General features: G+C 41.6%; 3 protein-coding genes across 9 annotated transcripts in view; 1 reads left to right on the plus strand and 2 right to left on the minus strand.

Annotated features, from left to right (window-relative positions):
• The window catches only part of LOC129822389 (ubiquitin carboxyl-terminal hydrolase 32-like), a 116,776-nt gene extending 114,733 nt beyond the window's left edge, over window positions 1-2,043 (minus strand). For all 5 annotated transcript variants that reach the window (XR_008754483.1, XM_055880637.1, XM_055880636.1 and 2 more), the window contains exon 1: window positions 1,809-2,043. Coding sequence is in view for 4 of the 5 variants with exons in the window: in XM_055880637.1 (XP_055736612.1) it covers window positions 1,809-1,866 (58 nt within the window). In the remaining variant the exon portion in view is untranslated. The remainder of the gene's footprint in view (window positions 1-1,808) is intronic.
• An 8,019-nt stretch (window positions 2,044-10,062) lies between these two features.
• Window positions 10,063-11,756, plus strand: tmem97 (transmembrane protein 97). Its single transcript, XM_055880640.1, has 3 exons — window positions 10,063-10,317; window positions 10,520-10,664; window positions 11,179-11,756. Exons 1-3 carry the CDS (start codon window positions 10,201-10,203, stop codon window positions 11,451-11,453), a joined length of 537 nt encoding a protein of 178 aa, XP_055736615.1. The 5' UTR covers window positions 10,063-10,200; the 3' UTR covers window positions 11,454-11,756.
• Window positions 11,757-11,829: 73 nt separating this feature from the next.
• On the minus strand, window positions 11,830-19,260 carry LOC129822392 (intraflagellar transport protein 20 homolog). Of its 3 annotated transcripts, XM_055880643.1 has the most exons (6): window positions 19,170-19,255; window positions 15,396-15,662; window positions 14,246-14,418; window positions 13,885-13,970; window positions 13,486-13,589; window positions 11,830-12,682 (listed from the first exon to the last, which is right to left on the minus strand). In XM_055880643.1, the coding sequence occupies exons 3-6, from the start codon at window positions 14,370-14,372 to the stop codon at window positions 12,601-12,603; spliced, it is 399 nt and encodes a 132-aa protein (XP_055736618.1). In that variant the 5' UTR covers window positions 14,373-14,418; window positions 15,396-15,662; window positions 19,170-19,255; the 3' UTR covers window positions 11,830-12,600. The 3 variants fall into 3 exon arrangements, with proteins under 3 accessions (XP_055736618.1, XP_055736616.1, XP_055736619.1); XM_055880641.1 differs by lacking the exon at window positions 15,396-15,662 and having other exon boundaries at window positions 19,170-19,260; XM_055880644.1 differs by lacking the exons at window positions 15,396-15,662; window positions 19,170-19,255 and adding an exon at window positions 18,897-18,992.
• Window positions 19,261-19,310: the final 50 nt, after the last annotated feature.

Here is a 19,310-nt window from a genome sequence, read left to right on the forward strand (position 1 = left end):
GACCTTCCCTGTCTCAGTCTCCTGTATCCATTCTAAAATAGTCTGTGCCAGGGAGCGTGGGTGAGTCTGTCCTCTCTGATGTAATAAATCTGTTCTCCTGATACAGTTTCTGCTGTTCTGCCTGCAGCTATGGAAGCCTGACCTGTTCAGCGGTCCTTGTCCCGGACCTGCTGTTTCGACACTCTCTCTCGACCTCTGAACGTTCAGCTATGAAAAGCCAACTGACATTTAATCCTGAGGTGTTGACCTTTTACACCTTATATAAGCACTGTGATTATTGTTTGACCCTGTTGGTCATCTATGAACGTCTTGAAGAATGATCTGGGCTTAATGCCCATGTACTGTTAAAATCTCCACCGGGCACAGCCAGAAGAAGAGGACTAGCCACCTTTCACAGCCTGGTTCCTCTCTAGGTTTCTTCCTAGGTTCTGGCCTTTCTAGGGAGTTTTTCCTAGCCACCATGCTTCTACATCTGCATTTCTTGCTCATTGGGGTTTTAGGCTGGGTTTCTGTATAAGCACTTTGTGACATCTGCTGATGTAAAAAATGGCTTTATAAATAAATGTGATTGGTTGATAGCCTACAGTAGATTTAAAGAAGATGGGAGGAACTAGCTAATTAGGTAAACAGTCCCTTCCAAAGGCCAGGCAATCAGTCAGTCAGTCAGGCAATCAGTCAGTCAGTGGACCATTCAATGCAGTTTAATTGCCAGGAATAAACAGCACATCAAACAACAGAAATAGGCTAACTTCCTGCAATCACTACTGGAATATAGTCCTTCAGTCCTACACCACAAATTGTAAAGGGCAATGGGTCTAAATGCACATTACCATACGAGGTCACAGTTACAGAACTCAATGTGTAACACATTTAGCTAATGAATCTTGGTAGGCAAAGTTCAGTTGTTATGACTGCAGAGACCAAAGTACAGCAAGTATCACCTAATCGAATAAGATATTTTCAAGAGCTTCCTGATAGATATTAACCCGAGTCTTACATCAATGAACAAACTAACAGATGGATACTCAGAACTATAACAAATTTGATTCAATATTTGATCGTAAAAACATTTTTGGCTGGTACGAGGCTACATCTATCCGGGTCTAACCTCTGCAATGCCCTTGTGATAATTGTCTCAATATCTGATCTGAAGAGAGAAATACATCCTGCCGGCCTAGTACAAGAACACAGCTGACATCTCATGCTTTCTCTCTATATACTGACTGGCTCAAAAACGGTTAAAAAATAATAATAATTTTTTAAAAATGTTGACAAAAAAGGTCGCTTATCAACTCGTACAGTAAACTAGATGAGTTATGCCGTGTGAGATCTAGCAGACACAAGTAGAACATATTATCTTGGTTATTCACGGATCAAGCTTGTTATCACTCCCTCTCTCTGTGTTTGTTGATGTGGGCAGCGCCTGATTGATAAACAGTGATACACATTCACCTAGTTAACGTTATCCCCAGAGCGATCTTTTCCCAACATAATCACAAATATTGTGTGGCCTTCACTATATACACACACACACACACACACATACCATTGTTAAAATGCAATGCTTTGATTCCAGACGGCAGTTTGTTCTGAAACACTTGACACTGACAGCTACCTCAACGGTTCACTAGCAGTACACTTGTCATATATGTGATATTAAGCAACACAGCCTAGCTAGCCGCACAGCCTTGCAGCGAACATGAACATGGCATGAGAAAGCAAGTTTCACCGTCTTCGCATGACACTCTCTCACAACTGGTTTCGTTGACTAGACAACCGATCTCTAGCGACTACAGTAGTTAGCTTACCTCGTTTAATGGCCTCGTCATACGAAAGGAAACCTATCCTTGAATCCTTCGCACCCATGTTGCCCTCATTTCACTAAGATGTGAGAAAATAAAATGTTGAGTGTATGAACGGTGCCTGTTGCCTTGTCCGTTTCTTGCGAAATCCGTTACAAGCGAAGTGACTTGCTGTGTTTTCAACGAATGACGCCTCTCGTCGCCTACGCCTCCATGCTGGCTACGGTCACATGATCGGGATTCCTTGGGTCACTTGATTGGTTGACATGAAATGGTTGCGCAAATGTGTCTTTTTACGGTTTATGCGCATGAGATAAACAATAAAATACAGCCAGCTTTCAGATGCTGTTACAAATATGTTGCCCATTACCCCCAATGTAAAATTTTTGCAACGCTATATTGCCAAATTGTTTCACACAATAATACAGTTTTGGGTCTGTCTTGTCCTACTTTAACCTACAATGTTACAATTTTGTAAAACTGTCAAAGCTGTCCTTGTCTCTGGCTCTCCCTTGTGGAGATAGTTGAAAAGGTTTCATCATAAAGTTAGCAGAATATGCATTGCATAAGGTAACGCTTGTCTAGACTCTACTAAAGTGTGAAAGTTATTTGTCTAACAATTGGTCTAATAATACTGTACCACGTTGCATTGGATACACTCTTTTTTTCGCTATTAGAATTAATAACTTCTCTTTTATGTGCTGTATGCATGCTTGTATGTGTAATTAAACATGATTATCTACAATATCTAATCACTTGCATAGATCAGCAATACTCAAGAATGTTGACACCAAAACAAGATTAACAAACATATTTGTATTAAAGTATACCTATCTGAGGCCTATACTACGAATGTAGTTTGAGGAGTTAGCAACGGTAACTTTGGTCAACTCAGTTCAACAACGGGATAACCGGTAGTACGAAAGTGGCTTGCCTTTTAGCCAGGTTCATTTCTATAGCAACGAATCATTCAGATCTAACCTGCTCCGAGGCAGACTAACTCAGGGCTAACTACATTTATCCGGAATAAAGTGTCCAAACGGCGTGTTGAGGACCAAAGAAATCAGATTCTCTCTCGCAAAGACTGCATCATCATCCACTTCGTTTGATAACATATTTTATTAATCAAACCTGTTTGTGTGTTGAATTGTAATGATAAAATACCTATCGCATTGCACATTTAGTAATGAAAAATGCATTTGAAACTTAACGCACAGTAAAACATTCGTATGACTTATTACAATTATTTTATCGATATGAGTGGAGAAATAGGTGGCCTTGCATTGATAACTACACCAAAGTAATCACATGAAGACAGCACTTCTAAAAGTCTACTTCACACAATATTCTGATGAATTTGCAAGACAATTTGTCTTTCATTTTGATTTCGGAAAAATGAAAATGTGGCACAGTTTTGCCCATGGAGTTTAAGCATTCCCTCAATGAAGAGTTCTGCGTTCGACTAGCCACGTGTGACATGCGCACGCAGTTACAACCCTGCTAGATTTAGCGGCAGGTGGACAAGCAACCCCACTGTAGTAGTACATATCAAGCCTGAGCTGGAATGTGAAGATAACTAAAGCTGGCTAGCTTTAGAAAACCCTGACTAGATCTAGCTTGCTTTGTAGTATACCCCTCCGGTGGTATATCTAACTATTTCCAATCAGAGGAGGCTGCTGAGGGGAGGACGCTCATAATAATGGCTGGAAAGACATCAAACACATGGAAACCATTCCACTCACTCCTCTCCAGACATTACCACAAGCCGGTCCTCCCCAATTTAGCTGCCACCAAACCTCCTGTGTTTCCAATACATGGAAAATTACACTGTCGTCACTTGACTTCTGACTCTGCAACTGGATCCTGGACCTCCTGACGGGCTGCCCCCAAGTCGTGAGGGTAGGCAACAACATACCCGCTATGCTGACCCTCAACACTGGGGCCCCCTCAGTCCCCTCCTGTTCACCCACGACTGCTTAGCCGTGCACGACTCCAAGACCATAATTAAGTTTATCGAAGACACAACGATGATGAGACAGCCTATAAGGGAGGAGGTCAGATACCTGGCAGTGTGGTGCCAGGACAACAACCTCTCCCTCAACATCAGCAAGACAAAGAAGGATTACAGAACTACAGGAAATGGAGGGCCAAGCATGTCCTTATCCACATTGACGTAATTGTAGTGGAGCTGGTCGAGAGCTTCAAGTTCCTTGGGTGTCCACATCACTAAGACATTTTCACAGTCGCGAAGAGGGCTGAAAAGATTTGGCATGGGCCCTCAGATCCTCAAAACGTTCTACAGATGCACCATTGAGAGCATCTTGACTGACTGCATCACCGCTTGGTATGGCAACTGCTTGGCATCCGACCGCAAGTTGCTACAGAGGGTAGTGTGAACGGCTCAGTACATCACTGGGGCCGAGCTCCCTGCCATCCAAGACCTCTATACCAGGCGGTGTCAGATGAAGGCCCTAAAAATTGTCAAAGACCCCAGCCACCCAAGTCATAGACTGGTCTCTCTGCTACCGCACGGCAAGTGGTACTGATGCACCAAGTTTGGAACCAACAGGACCTTGAACATCTTCTACCCCCAAGTTAAAAGACTGCTAAATCAAATCCAATGTTATTTGTCAAATGCTTTGTAAACAACAGGTGTAGACTCAAAAATAAATGTATTTATAAAAGCCCTTTTTACATCAGCCGATGTCACAAAGTGCTGTACAGAAACCCAGCCTAAAACCCCAAACAGCAAGCAATGCAGATGTAGAAGACCTTCCCAACAATGTTGAGAGAAATATTAACACAAGGAATAAATACAGAATGTGTAACGATAACTTGGTCTGTATACACGGGTACCAGTACTGAGTCCATGTGCAGAGGTATAAGGTAATTGAGGTAGATATGTAAATATAGGTAGGGATAGTTGAGGTAGATATGTAAATATAGGTAGGGATAGTTGAGGTAGATATGTAAATATAGGTAGGGATAGTTGACGTAGATATGTAAATATAGGTAGGGATAAAGTGACTAGGCAGCAGGATAGATAATAAACAGTTACAGCAGCTTATGTGATAAGTCAATAAATAGTTAACCAATAGTTACCCGGACTATCTGCATTGACCCTTTTCGCACTTCCTCTTTTGACTCATTGCATACGCTGCTGTTTATTATCTATCCTGCTGCCTAGTCACTTTATGTCTACCTATATGTGCAGTTGAAGTCAGAAGATAACATACACCTTAGACAAATACATTTAAACTCAGTTTTTCAAAATTCCTGACATTTAATCCGAGTAAAAATGTCCTGTCTTAGGTCAGTTAGGATCACCACTTTATTTTAAGAAGGTGAAATGTCAGAATAATAGTAGAGAGAATGATTTATTTCAGCTTTTATTTCTTTCATCCCATTTCCAGTGCGTCAGAAGTTTACATACACTCAATTAGTATTTGGTAGCATTGCCTTTAAATTGTTTAACTTGGGTCAAACGTTTCGGGTAGCCTTCCACAAGCTTCCCACAATAAGTTGGGTAAATTTTGGCCCATTCCTCCTGACAGAGCTGGAGTAACTGAGTTAGGTTTGTAGGCCTCCTTGCTCTGCCCACATATTTTCTACAGGATTGAGGTCAGGGCTTTGTGATGGCCACTCCAATACCTTGAACTTTGTTGTCCTTAAGACATTTTGCCACAACACTGGAAGTATGCTTAGGGTCATTGTCCATTTGGAAGACTCATTTGCGACCAAGCTTTAACTTCCTGACTGATGTCTTGAGATGTTGCTTCAATATATCCACATAATTTTCCAGCCTCGTGATGCCATCTATTTTGTGAAGTGCACCAGTCCCTCCTGCAGCAAAGCACCCCCACAACATGGTGCAGCCATTATGGCCAGACGGTTCTATTTTTGTTTCATCAGGCCAGAGGACATTTCTCCAAAAAGTATGATCTTTGTCCCAATGTGCAGTTGCAAACCGTAGTCTGGCATTTATATGGCGGTTTTGGAGCAGTGGCTTCTTCCTTGCTGAGCGGCCATTCAGGTTATGTTGATATAGGATTCGTTTTACTGTTTCCTCCAGCATCTTCACAAAGTCCTTTGCTGTTGTTCTGGGATTGATTTGCATTTTTCGCACCAAAGTACGTTCATCTCTAGGAGACAGAATGTCTCTCCTTCCTGAGCGGTATGACGGCTGCGTGGTCCCATGGTGTTTATACTTGCGTACTATTGCTTGTACAGATGAACGTGGTACCTTCAGGATGAACCAGACTTGTGGAGCTCTACAATATTTTTTTCTGAGGTCTTGGCTAATTTCATTTGATTTTTCCATGATGTCAAGCAAAGAGGCACTGCGTTTGAAGGTAGGCTTTAAAATACATACACAGGTACACCTCCAATTGACTCAAATGATGTCAATTAGCCTTATCAGAAGCTTCTAAAGCCATGACATAATTTTCTGGAATGTTCAAAGCTAATAAAAGGCACAGTCAACTTAGTGTATGTAAACTTCTGACCCACTGGAATTGCGATACAGTAAACTATAAGTGAAAGAATATGTCTGTAAACAATTGTTAAAAAAATTACTTGTGTCGTGCACAAAGTAGATGTCCTAACCGACTTGCCAAAACTATAGTTTGTTAACAAGAAATTTGTGGAGTGGTTGAAAAACGAGTTTTAATGACTCCAACCTAAGTGTATGTAAACTTCCGACTTCAACTGTACATATCTACCTCAACTATCCCTACCTATATGTACATATCTACCACAACTACCTCGTACCCCTGCACATGGACTCAAGATGTCAGTATAAGTGTCATGTCATATTTATGACCATATTATGACCATTAAGTACAGTTCAAAGGTTTTATCATTTTGTGAACTACGATTGTTCAGAGATGTAGCCTTGGCCTAGATCTGTGATCTACAGACATCCTCTCTGAAAACATTCTCTAATCAATCTCACAGGTGAGGTTCATTCCAATGTTTTCAGTCTCCACTGTTCTATCAGAGTCCTCCTCCTCCCTTTCATCAGGGTTCATCAGGGTCCTCCTCCCTTTCATTAGATCAAATCAAATCAAGTTTATTTTATATAGCCCTTCGTACATCAGCTAATATCTCGAAGTGCTGTACAGAAACCCAGCCTAAAACCCCAAACAGCAAGCAATGCAGGTGTAGAAGCACGGTGGCTAGGAAAAACTCCCTAGAAAGGCCAAAACCTAGGAAGAAACCTAGAGAGGAACCAGGCTATGAGGGGTGGGCCAGTCCTCTTCTGGCTGTGCCGGGTGGAGATTATAACAGAACATGGCCAAGATGTTCAAATGTTCATAAATGACCAGCAGGGTCAAATAATAATAATCACAGTAGTTATCGAGGGTGTAGCAAGTCAGCACCTCAGGAGTAAATATCAGTTGGCTTTTCATAGCCGATCATTAAGAGTATCTCTACCGCTCCTGCGGTCTCTAGAGAGTTGAAAACAGCAGGTCTGGGACAGGTTAGGGTTCCATAGCCGCAGCCAGAACAGTTGAAACTGGAACAGCAGCAAGGCCAGGTGGACTGGGGACAGCAAGGAGTCATCATGCCCGGTAGTCCTGACGCATTAGAGTCCTCTTCCTCCCTTTCAACAGAGTCCTCTCCCTCCCTTTCATTAGAGTCCTCTTCCTCCCTTTCAACAGAGTCCTCTCCCTCCCTTTCATTAGAGTCCTCTTCCTCCCTTTCAACAGAGTCCTCTCCCTCCCTTTCATTAGAGTCCTCTTTCTCCCTTTCATTAGAGTCCTCTTCCTTTTGGGTTTGGGTGGGCATTCTATGTCTGGTGATCTATGTTGTCCTTGTTTTGTATATCTATGTGTTTGGCCTGGTATGGTTCCCAATCAGAGTCAGCTGTCAATCGTTGTCTCTGATTGAGAACCATACTTAGGTAGCCTGTTCCCACCTGTGTTTGTGGGTAGTTGTTTCCTGTTTTGGGTTAGTTTCACCATTCAGGACTGTTTCGATTTTCGTTGTTATTTCACTTTGTTATTTTGTGTTTTTCGTGTTCTGTTCTATTAAAGTAACATGGACACTTACCACGCTGCGTTTTGGTCCGATCTTTCATATTCCTCATCAGAAGAGGAAGAAAAGCGTTACAACAACGAGGTACTGCTCAAGATGCAAGGTTAAAAAAACAGGAATGCATATGATTTGGACTCAGCTTGCATTTTCTTTACAATCTGCTTTCTGATTTCTTGGGATACGGTGTCAAGGCTAACTTTGCAAAGGTGGCCACGTTGCTCATTGCCAAGTTATTAATCATTCCCGGAAAATTCTCAAGCAATTACCTTCCTCTTCTGCTTCCACTCCTTGTTGTCAGGGAAAGCAACTCTTGGTTTTGAATGATTCAATTTTGGGTCGTATGTAATGACAACCTGCAAAATAATATGGAGCAGTCATTAGATCTATATTATGAACATATTGTGAACACTATTACACGTTTAAATACAAGTATTTTACTACAGTGAGTGTGGGGGCTAGGTGTCGCACACACACGTTCATGCATAGATCAGAAACATTACAAACATATACCACCACCATACATACAGGTTTCTGATAGAAATGCAATGGTAATCGATGGCTGTATAAGCTGCTGGTTAATATAGCAAGAGTCAATGTCTCAGAAATTAGACAGCGTTCTAGCTATAGAATTATAGAGGTAACGTTATAGTGTTATAGCTACCTCAACCATAATGTTCTTCTCAGGGGGCCTTTGAAGAGGCATTGCAACTCTTCTTGGCACCCCTACCTCTACCTGGTGGGCTTGGTTCCCTGTTGACACTTCTTCTCGGTGACCTCATTCAAGTCATTACAGTTAGAACACCCATTCTTGGTAGCATCTCTCCGTAGCTGCGTTCGAATACCCATACTAACATACTGTATACTACATACTTAATGAGTATATACTATATACTGTTAGTTCATTTTAGTATACTTTAAACAAACAGTGTCGTTTCAGTTGATTGTACTAGAGCTTCACCTGTCTACCGGAAGTTGATGCTGTTGCTATGCAACCTCTTGCTAGCTTGTTAGCATAACAAATGACTAGCTAAACATTTTACAATTTCGCGTCTTTGTAAATTAAATCTCGAGTCCCAGAGTTCCCTCTTGAAGTTCGTAAATCCATACCTTTGTCAGATTCTCCATTTGTAAATTCAGAGCGTTTTTCTCTCAGAGCATTCAGTGTGCGCACACTAGACGCTCTGGCCGAGAAGTAGGGTTGATCCGTGCATTCAACAGCAGTCAAGCACCCAAGCTAACTGGCTAACGTTGGCTAGCTACTTCCAGACACAAATGAGAGAACACCTCACTCTGACCATTTTACTCACCCTAGCAGAGCTGGTTAGGCTGTAAATGTGCTGCTGGCAACAATTGAATTACTATTTTTTTGCCAACGTTTACTGACAACCGGCCATATTCAACGAGCGTTGTCCAGTCCAGCGTTTGTAAATTCATCAATTATTCTGCGTGAGTGCTCTGAAATCGGCGTAGATGGACAGAATTAACAATGTCCATTGAAACGCACGACTATACCACTTAGCTAAGAATGATGTGAATAATCAAGTCAACAAAATAGCCTTGCCGAAATCCCCCCCCCTTCAAATTTCCTTGATTTTGTGGCTAGAGTCAAATACTTTCTGTGGCACAGATTAGGTTCCGTTCCTCTCCTCGCCCCTACCTGGGCTCGAACCAGGGACCCTCTGCACACATCAACAACTGACACCCACGAAGCATCTTTACCCATCGCTCCACAAAATAGGCAACCGAAATGAATAATTCATGATATGTGTTATATTAAACATAAAGGGAGTAAAATGTAGGCAAGCAATAAAAATTTCAGAACAACTAGTCGAATAAGACATGGGAGAGATGACGAATTTTGGCAAAGAGATTTATTTATGGACTAATACACTTGAAACAAATAGCCAACAGGAAAACTGCAGACATTACTAGTGCCTCCCCCGCGATCAAACCGACATAAATTAAATTAAACGCATGGTCAGAAATCTCAACTAGCAAGCAAGTCACAGCAATGAAGAATTGAGTGTCGCGCTAAAATGACGTGTAATTTTTTACTATAGAGCCTGGTTCAATTATATGTATCTACCTCCCTAGGCTTGAAGTAATTACTGGTCGAGGAAGGAAGGTTGCTACATCTTTAAAATGTTAAACAGAGCCTACAGATTCAGTACCGCCCCTCAGCTAGATCAACCAAGCAAAAGGGCCAATAGAATCGAACCATCCAACATGCGTTGCCACGACACTAGCCTATTCCCTTTTTCTTTCAACGTTGTCAAATTCGCATGCGTTCTCGATAAAAATCTAAATTAAAGCTTAGATAGCTGTTTATATTTTTGGTGTGTCTTTCCTTTGATACAATATGGGTATTCTTCGTGTATTAGAAATTATATTTGTCTTTTATTTTGCTTCTCACATTCCTATTACATTATTCATTGATCTTCAAGCGTTGCTGCCTGCACAGATGTATCCTCAACAGGTAACGACGTTAAGTTTGACATGTTTAATTAACTTGTGTGTAGTAGTAGGCCCTTGAAGGAAAGTTTGTAGTGGGTTACGGTAACTGCATCATATCACCATATTTTGGGGGGGGGGGGGGGGTTGGAAATCACTTGTAACAACCAATGTGCCTATAGTGATGCAACATTGAGTGTTTACAAATATATATCTATATTTTACAGCTGAAAGATGTTTTGAGATGGTATGGGGCTGAGTTCAGAGACCCCATGATGCTGGATCCCCCCACCTGGTTCAAGTCCTTCATCTTCTGCGAGGCCCTGGTCCAAACCCCTTTCTTCCCCATAGCTGCATACGCCTTCCTGAAAGGTCAGATAACATGGGGTTCATACCAAATGGCCCTTTAGTGCAGTACTTTGGACGAAAGAGGTCAAAACTAGTGCACTACATAGGGAATAGGGTGGCATTTGGGACGACCCATATTGGCTAGCAAACTAATGTAAAACTCTGTGGTATTTGGAATTACAACATTTAAGCCCATGTTGCAAGATAAGTTTGATTTGGCACGTTTTAGATAGTCATTTAGTCATGTGTAACTCAAGTGTGACCTCTAGCGGATGCCCATTCCACACCCCTCTATCAGTACATTTATCCCAAATGGCACCCTATCTTAACACCCCTCTATCAGTACATTTATCCCAAATGGCACCCTATTCCGTGTCCCACTACTTTTGACCAGGGACCTGATTAGAAGTAGTGCACTATATAGGGAATAGGACACCGACGTTGTCATAAAATCAGACATGACGACAAGGCAGGTAAGTCTGTCATAACACTGAGGGAATCAACCTAATTCTGTTCCATCAACCATCCTCTCTTCCAGGAGGCTGCAAGTGGATCAGGACTCCAGCCATTGTGTATTCCACCCACGTAGTCACCACCCTGGTCCCCATCCTAGCCCACATCCTCTACTACCCCTTCCCCACGGAGCCCCACCCTGGCCCCCAGACCCAGAAGGAGCGTTACACCCTGGCAGCCATCTACGCTCCGTACCTCCTGATTCCTCTGATGCTGCTGTTCACAATGCTCTTCAGCTCAGCTTACAACACCAACACTCAGGGAGGAAAGGGCTCAGCTAAGGCCAAGAAGATCAAATAAAACACACTCATTTCTAGCCTGAGTGACAGTCTTTTTGTGCTATTGTCCAACTCCATTGCTGTCCTTGTCACCTGTTTGGTTTGACAAGGAGTTGGCATGATGGCACAAACAGATTGGCACTCAGGCTACTAATCCACCTGTACATTCTGAATCTCAAGCTGTGACCCGGCTGTCTGTCCAGGCTATCATACATACCTCTAGTCTACAGTACTCATTTTCATAGTGATTTTTTTTCTTCTCCTCAAGCGATGAATTGTCAATTGGTGCATTTCAAAGTCAATAAAAAATCCTAGTTATTTTAAACATTCTTATCAATTAATATGTTTTGATCATCACAGATTAGCAATAGTCAAGAATGTTGACACCAAGAGAATCAAAATGTGCAAATCCTTTTTATTCAAGTATATCTCATCTTTTGATGAAGTTGGTCCACTAAGTTGGTATACTAACTTTTAACATGGATAAGATGAATGCAGAGGATGCTCATATTTTCTAATGTCTTGATATTTACTGTAAACATAAAATGTATAATATACATTTGAAATGCACTTTACTTTTAAATGGGGCGGGTGCAACACACAGCAAAAATAAAATTAATTGTTTTCAAAATCATGAAATTATTTACAGTAACATGCACATACTGTACTTTTTTCCCCCACTTGTAGAAAAGGTAATAAAACTATCTATACAGAGTAATTATTCAGTATTAAATAGTATAAATAAATTCCTTCATATATATATAAATAGCTTTCTTCCCCATTTGGTTGACTGACATACTGTAGTGTTGTGAAAGGCATGACACCTATAGAGCCTCAGGTTTGAACTATATTCAAGCATTCCAACACTTAAATGCTAAAAATAGATAACTTGGGGGGGGGGGGGAATTGTCACTTAGACACCGGCTAGTGAGGAACATTTGATGGTGTTATACATGGTCTTCTAACTTTGCATGTAGTCTGTCTGTTGGTGTCTGGGCCAAACCTGTGTTTTAGTTGGAACATTTTTGGATTGCTTGTGAAGTGTAAGAGAGGTTATTGTGTTCAGATGAGTGATTCCCGTTAGCCCATAGTGTAGTGGATATCACCCATAGAAAACAATACAGGCACCCTGGAAACATGGTCACTAACACACACACAGACTTCGGGCCTTATTTCTGCAGAATGAACTGTTCAATAAACTCCTTCTGCTCAGCCTCCACTTTGGAGAGAGCTTCATACTCAATGCGATACCTGGAATAGATTACAAACAAACACAAACTTAATTAAAACCCAGTAATTAACTGACTAAATAATTGACTGACTTTAAGGTCAACCACTGAGAATGAGACACTAACTAAATAGATTTCCACATCGTTATTGATTTCACAAAGAGACTTGACCTCAGTCGTACATTTCTTGCCTAATACATTTTACCAAACACCTTCGTTTCTGCCCTCGAGGCACATTTTACCAATCAACTGTCATCAGAACAAGATTGAAAAAAACTAATAAGTCTTAGTCTGGGTGCCAGTCTGTTTCTGGTCTCTTTAATATAGTCTGGGTGCCAGTCTGTTTCTGGTCTCTTTAATATAGCCTGGGTACCAGTCTGTTTCTAGTCTCTTTAATATAGTCTGGGTGCCAGTCTGTTTCTGGTCTCTTTAATATAGCCTGGGTGCCAGTCTGTTTCTGGTCTCTTTAATATAGTCTGGTGCCAGTCTGTTTCTGGTCTCTTTAATATAGCCTGGGTACCTGTCTGTTTCTAGTCTCTTTAATATAGTCTGGGTGCCAGTCTGTTTCTGGTCTCTTTAATATAGCCTGGGTACCTGTCTGTTTCTGGTCTCTTTAATATAGCCTGGGTACCAGTCTGTTTCTGGTCTCTTTAATATAGCCTGGGTACCAGTCTGTTTCTGGTCTCTTTAATATAGCCTGGGTACCTGTCTGTTTCTGCGCTCTTGCCAACTCCTTATGGAATTGTCCTCCCAAACATGTTTGGCTTGACAATGGATTGGGCAAAAGCACAAACAGATCTGGAACCAAGCTACAAGTCTTCTTACCTCTCCAGCTGCATCTTCTTCTCTGCTATCAGGGCCTGTAGCTGCTGTTGCTGGGCCTCCCTCTGCTTGGCCACAGACTTCAACAGGTTCCTGGCTCCAATAGCCTGGGAGAAGGAGGCAGTGCAGCAGCATGTTGTTCACCCAGATAAGAATCCCTCAGGTCATTCCCACAGAGAAGTGCAGCAAGTGTACTCAGTGGCCTAGCTAGCAGTCAAAGTACACCGTTTCGTTTTCAACCAGAAATTGCTTGCAGATAAGCAGATTGTAGAGCCAGCGGTCACGTTGATCTGACTGACACGTTGAAAACAATTGACTTTGAAACGAGTTGAACAAAAAGTTATGGCATCTGTGTGTGTCTGAGCCCTGTAAAGATGGACTAGGAAACTCACAACCCCTTACCTTCATCTTTTCTGTCTCTGCCTCTTTTGCCAATTCATCCACCAGCTCAATGAGACCACCCACTACGTTCTGGAACTGGCTGATTTCTATGTATTGAATGAATGCACGAAAGTTAGTAAAACACTATTTGGTAAATTAGGTGTCAACAACATTTGAAGAACACAGTTTTAACATTAAGAACATGTGCGAGTGGACATCTCCACAATATTCTATGCAAGTCATGAAACTTAACACCAATGGGTCAAGTCCAACTGGCACACTATTCCCTATATAGTGCAATAATTTTGCCCAGGGCCCACTATATATAGGGAATATGGTGCCATTTGGGACACAGAACAGAAGCTAAATGGACTGCTCTTACTGTCAACAAAGTCTTCACACTCCTCCTTGAGCTCCCTGGTCTTCTGGTCCACTTCTGGTTCCAGCACGCGTAGCTTGTTGAGCTCATCAAAATGAAGACCAGCTTCACCCAACGGGTCTTTCGCCATGGCCACAAGACCTGTCTCCAAGATCTGGGTTATAGAGGGGAGGGGGCTGAAAAACACAGCATTAATACCATGAGATGCCATGGATATACGGATGCTTTAAAAAAATATATATATATTATTTAACCTTTATTTATCAAGCATCTCAACAGTCTAAAGTGGCTTCCTTTCCTCATCTGCATTTGATCTAAAAGGGAGGAATAGGTAAAAGACAACTTGTGGACTTGTATTCTTTTTTGTCAGGTCTGTCACATTAGTATGGCACCGGGCATGTCCCGCCTACCTGAGGCTCTGTCTTTTTCAGTCATCTATTTCCTGTGTGAGGAGTGCTAAAATCCATTTGGCACTTAAATCTCGCTGTATCAATTGCTTTCATTTTTACCCCTGTGGCTCTTTAACACTCTTGCTTGTGCCTGTCGTTTTCCCCCCCGTTAATATTACGACCGTAGAAATGTTTCTAATGGCCTATCAAACACACCCCGGGAACGGGTGAAATGGGCACAATATTGTCTTTCTGTTGATTCTAAAAGAACGCTAACATGCTGACCACACCGCTCGCGTTACGTCCTCATTGGTTGTTAGGAACATATACCCACGTGGGTGAAAGATGAACTGGAGGTTCACACTCCAGTCCAGTTGGTAGTGGTAATGTACCTTAAAGTTGGTTGCCAACCGCCATATAAAGTCCAAAGAAGAAGAAGCCTGAAGAAGGAGAGATTACTAGAAACAAACTTGGTTTACCCTTTTACCTGTGGATTAATTGTCAGAGTAGAGGACCTTGTGCATTTCAGGTAAAATAACAACCCAATGTTTTATCCCAGGGTAAATTAGCTAACAGCAAGCTAGCTAACTAAATTGGCATAAATGGTTGCTTTGATATTTCAACCTGCGTGTCCTGATTGCGTCTGGTGTGGATGGACAAAATGAACATACAGACGCACGCGCGCCCGGTCTAGACAGCATGTACAATACCAGTCAAAAGTGTGGACAAATCAAAATATATTTTAGATTCTTCAAAGTAGCCACCCTTTGCTTTGATGACAGCTTTTCACACTCTTGGCATTCTCTCAATCAGCTTCACATGGAATGCTTTTCCAACAGTCTTGGAGGAGTTCCCAAATATGCTGAGCACTTGTTGGCTCATTTTCCCTCACTCTGCGGGTCCAATTCATCCCAAACATCAATTTCGATGAGGTCGGGTGATTGTGGAGGCCAGGTCATCTGATGCAGCATTGACTCTTCTTCTTGCTCAAATAGCCCTTACACAGCCTGGAGGTGTGTTGGGTCATTGTCCTGTTGAAAAACAAATGATAGTGCCACTAAGCGCAAACCAGATGGGATGGCGTATCACTGCTGAATGCTGTGGTAGCCATGCTGGTTAAGTGTGCCTGGAATTCTAAATAAATCACTGACAGTGTCACGAAGCAAAGCACCCCCACAACATCACACCTCCTCCATGCGTCACGGTGGGAACCACACATGCAGAGATCATACATTAACCTACTCTGCATCTCACAAAGACACGGCGGTTGGAAGCAAAAATCTCAAACTTGGAATCATCGAACAGATTTCCACTGGGCTAATGTCCATTGCTCGTGTTTCTTGGCCCAAGCAAGTCTTTTTCTTATTGGTGACCTTTAGTAGTGGTTTCTTTGTAGCAATTTGACCATGAAGGCATGACTGATTCACAGTCTCCTCTGAACAGTTGAATTTGAGATGTGTCTGTTACTTGAACTCTGTGAAGCATTTATTTGGGCGGCAATTTCTGAGACTGTTAACTCTAATGAACTTATCCTCTGCAGCAGAGGTAACTTCCTTTCCTGTGGCGGTCCTCATGAGAGCCAGTTTCATCATAGTGCTTGATGGAACTTTCAAAGTACCTGACATTTTCCAGATTGACTGACCTTCATATCTTAAGGTAATGATGGACTGTCATTTCTCTTTGCTTATTTGAGCTGTTCTTGCCATAATATGGACTTGGTCTTTTACCAAATAGGGCTATCTTTTGTATATCACCCCTACCTTGTCACAACATAACTGATTGGCTCAAACGCATTAAGAAGGAAAGAAATTCCACAAATTAACTTAAGGCACACCTGTTAATTGAAAAAGATCAAGGACAACAACCACCCGAGCCACTGCCTGTTCACCCTGTTATCATCCAGAAGGCGAGGTCAGTACAGGTGCATTAAAGCTGGGACTGAGAGACTGAAAAACAACTTATATCTTAAAGCCATCAGACTGTTAAATAGCCATCACTAGCAGAGAGGCTGCTGCCTATATACACAGACTTGAAATCACTGGCCACTTTAATAATGTTTACATATCTTGCATTACTCATCTCTTATGTATATACTGCATTCTATACTATTCTACTGTATCTTAGTCTATGCCACTCTGACATTGCTCGTCCATATATTTATATATTCCAGTCCTTTACTTAGATTTGTGTGTATTGGGTATATGTTGTGAAATTGTTAGATATTACTGCACCATTGAAGCTAGAAACACAAGCATTTCGCGACACCCGCATTAACATCTGCTAAACACGTGTGTGACCAACAACATTTTATGTGAAATGCATTCCAGGTGACTCTCATGAAGCTGGTTGAGAGAATGCCAAGAGTGTGCAAAGCTGTCATCAAGGCAAAGGGTGGCTACTTTGAAGAATCTCAAATAAAAAATATATTTTTATTTGTTTAACACTTTTTTTGGTTACTACATGATTCCATATGTGTGGTTTCATGGTTTTGATGTCTTCACTGTTATTCTACAATGTAGAAAGTAGTCAAAATAAACCCTGGAATGAGTAGGTGTCCAAACTTTTGACTGGTACTGTAAGTGTCGAGACGGTGCGTTAAATCACAAAAAACATTAAACATTCATGGTAATTTAGCTAGCTAGTTTACTGTTGCTAGCTAAATTTGTCCTGGGATATAAACACCGTTGCTGCGCATCAAGATTTAATCGCCTGCCTACACAGACGCTTATTGACGTGCACGAGCAGTTTGGATGCAACGATTGAATAATGTATGTGTACATTTATTTATTTTTGCAACACTCGCACACGAAAAGCAAACGGTGTGGGCTCCCGAGTGGCGCAGCGGTCTAAGGCACTGCATCTCAGAGGAGTCACTACAGACCCTGGTTCGTTTTCAGGCTGTATTTTACATTTACATTTAAGTCATTTAGCAGACGCTCTTATCCAGAGCGACTTACAAATTGGAAGTTCATACATATTCATCCTGGTCCCCCGGTGGGAATTGAACCCTGGTCCCCCCGTGGGAATTGAACCCACAACCCTGGCGTTGCAAGCGCCATGCTCTACCAACTGAGCCACACGGGACCGGATCACAACTGTATCACAACTGGCCGTGATTGGGAGTCCCATAGGGTGGCACACAATTGGCCCAGCGTCCTCCGTGTTAGGTTTTAGCTGGGGTAGGATGTAATTTGTTCTAAAACGGACTTGTCTAGTTAAATAAAGATTACGTGTGAAAACTTTGTCAGGTGACTCAAGCGCTTCCATATATGGAGTTGCAGGTTTCCCTTATCTGTCATGTTTGTGCATAACTCTCCTATGTGCAAATCTTTATGGCTGTCATTTTACTTAAGGCCCTTGGAAATGACCCGCATTTCTGCAGTCATAAAAAATTTACAAAGCAATATATCGTTTTACAAATACAAATGTTTGTGAATAGTGAATTGCATTTGTGAATAGTGATTTAACTAGGCAAGTCAGTTAAGAACAAATTCTTATTTACTGTGACGGCCTAGGAACAGTGGGTTAACTGCCTTGTTCAGGGGCAAAATGACAGATTTTTACCTTGTCAGCTCAGGATTCGATCTAGCAACCTTTCGGTTACTAGCCCAACGCTCTAACCACTAGGCTACTTGCTGCCCTTTTGTGGATAGCGATTTACATTTGTGGATTGGTACTTATTTGTGCAGATCATTGATGATTTACATTTGTGTAAATATTACCTCTTTATATAGATCTAATTTAACTGTACAGTATAAATAAGAATATGTAAATATGAATAGTGTGTAAATATTTGTCATCATCTCTTGGTGTTTTTCCAATATAACTCCCATTTTATTTTTGAATTTAATGTAATATCTTCAAAAAGTTGAGTATCTTCATCCATTGTCCAACTGTTACATTTATTAGAATTATAAAATTAAAAAAACGTTTACAACGACCGATGCTACATTAGTAAACTTGGGGAGTAGGAGTTGAGAAAAGAAGCGAGAATGCCGTCTTGTATTGTGACAGACAGGGATAACGTTTGCTAGGAAAATATTGTTCACCATTTGATTCTGTGACCTTTGACTAATCACTAGCTAACTATCTGATATAATTAGTTGTTGGCACATATGCAATAACCTTTAATCTACGCTAGCCAGCTGCTTCTTCTTTGGCAACGTTATCTATAACTAGCTAACGTTAGCTATAATTTACAACCAGAAGGGCTCTCACTAACTACTTACACAAATAAAAAAATATCTATATCTATAGTTACTTACCAAGCCTGCTATCTAGATAGACAGCAAGCTAATTAGCTTTATCACAGCTTGTCCTGATGCCCTCATCGGGCTGTCAATGTTATGGGCTAACTGGATAATAGAGGAGGGCAAGAGGCTAGCAACAGCCAGTAGCAGGGCTAGCTAGGTAGCATTAGCTAACTGTTTTAGCTAGCCTACTAGGCATTTCATCGTGAGCTGCTGGTTACAAACTGTGCAAAAGTCAAATCATTATTGTCTAAAAGTGAGAACTCTTCAAGTCAGTCTTTCACTTACCTTAAATGTATTTCAATTTGATATCAATGTTGTGATTATGTGGCATAATCCACAGGGGACCGGCTGCGACAGTGCGAGGGAAACAGTTGTGTTTGGCCATGGGATGTACCTTCCGGGAGCGAGGTGGATGGGAGTTGTAGT

The sequence above is a fragment of the Salvelinus fontinalis genome, chromosome 24, assembly GCF_029448725.1.
Source record: "Salvelinus fontinalis isolate EN_2023a chromosome 24, ASM2944872v1, whole genome shotgun sequence".
Lineage (NCBI taxonomy): Eukaryota > Metazoa > Chordata > Actinopteri > Salmoniformes > Salmonidae > Salvelinus > Salvelinus fontinalis.

Excerpts from the sequence above, each read along its gene's own strand:
- LOC129822392 (XM_055880641.1), bottom strand. The coding sequence starts at position 14,372 with ATGGCGAAAGACCCGTTGGGTGAAGCTGGTCTTCATTTTGATGAGCTC. Across the intron at positions 13,590-13,884 it reads CAGAGACAGAAAAGATGAAG|GCTATTGGAGCCAGGAACCT; the intron begins GTAAGGGGTTGT and ends TCCTTCTCCCAG. Across the intron at positions 12,683-13,485 it reads AAGAAGATGCAGCTGGAGAG|GTATCGCATTGAGTATGAAG; the intron begins GTAAGAAGACTT and ends AATCTATTCCAG.
- tmem97 (XM_055880640.1), top strand. The coding sequence starts at position 10,201 with ATGGGTATTCTTCGTGTATTAGAAATTATATTTGTCTTTTATTTTGCT. Across the intron at positions 10,318-10,519 it reads CACAGATGTATCCTCAACAG|CTGAAAGATGTTTTGAGATG; the intron begins GTAACGACGTTA and ends TATATTTTACAG. Across the intron at positions 10,665-11,178 it reads TGCATACGCCTTCCTGAAAG|GAGGCTGCAAGTGGATCAGG; the intron begins GTCAGATAACAT and ends CCTCTCTTCCAG.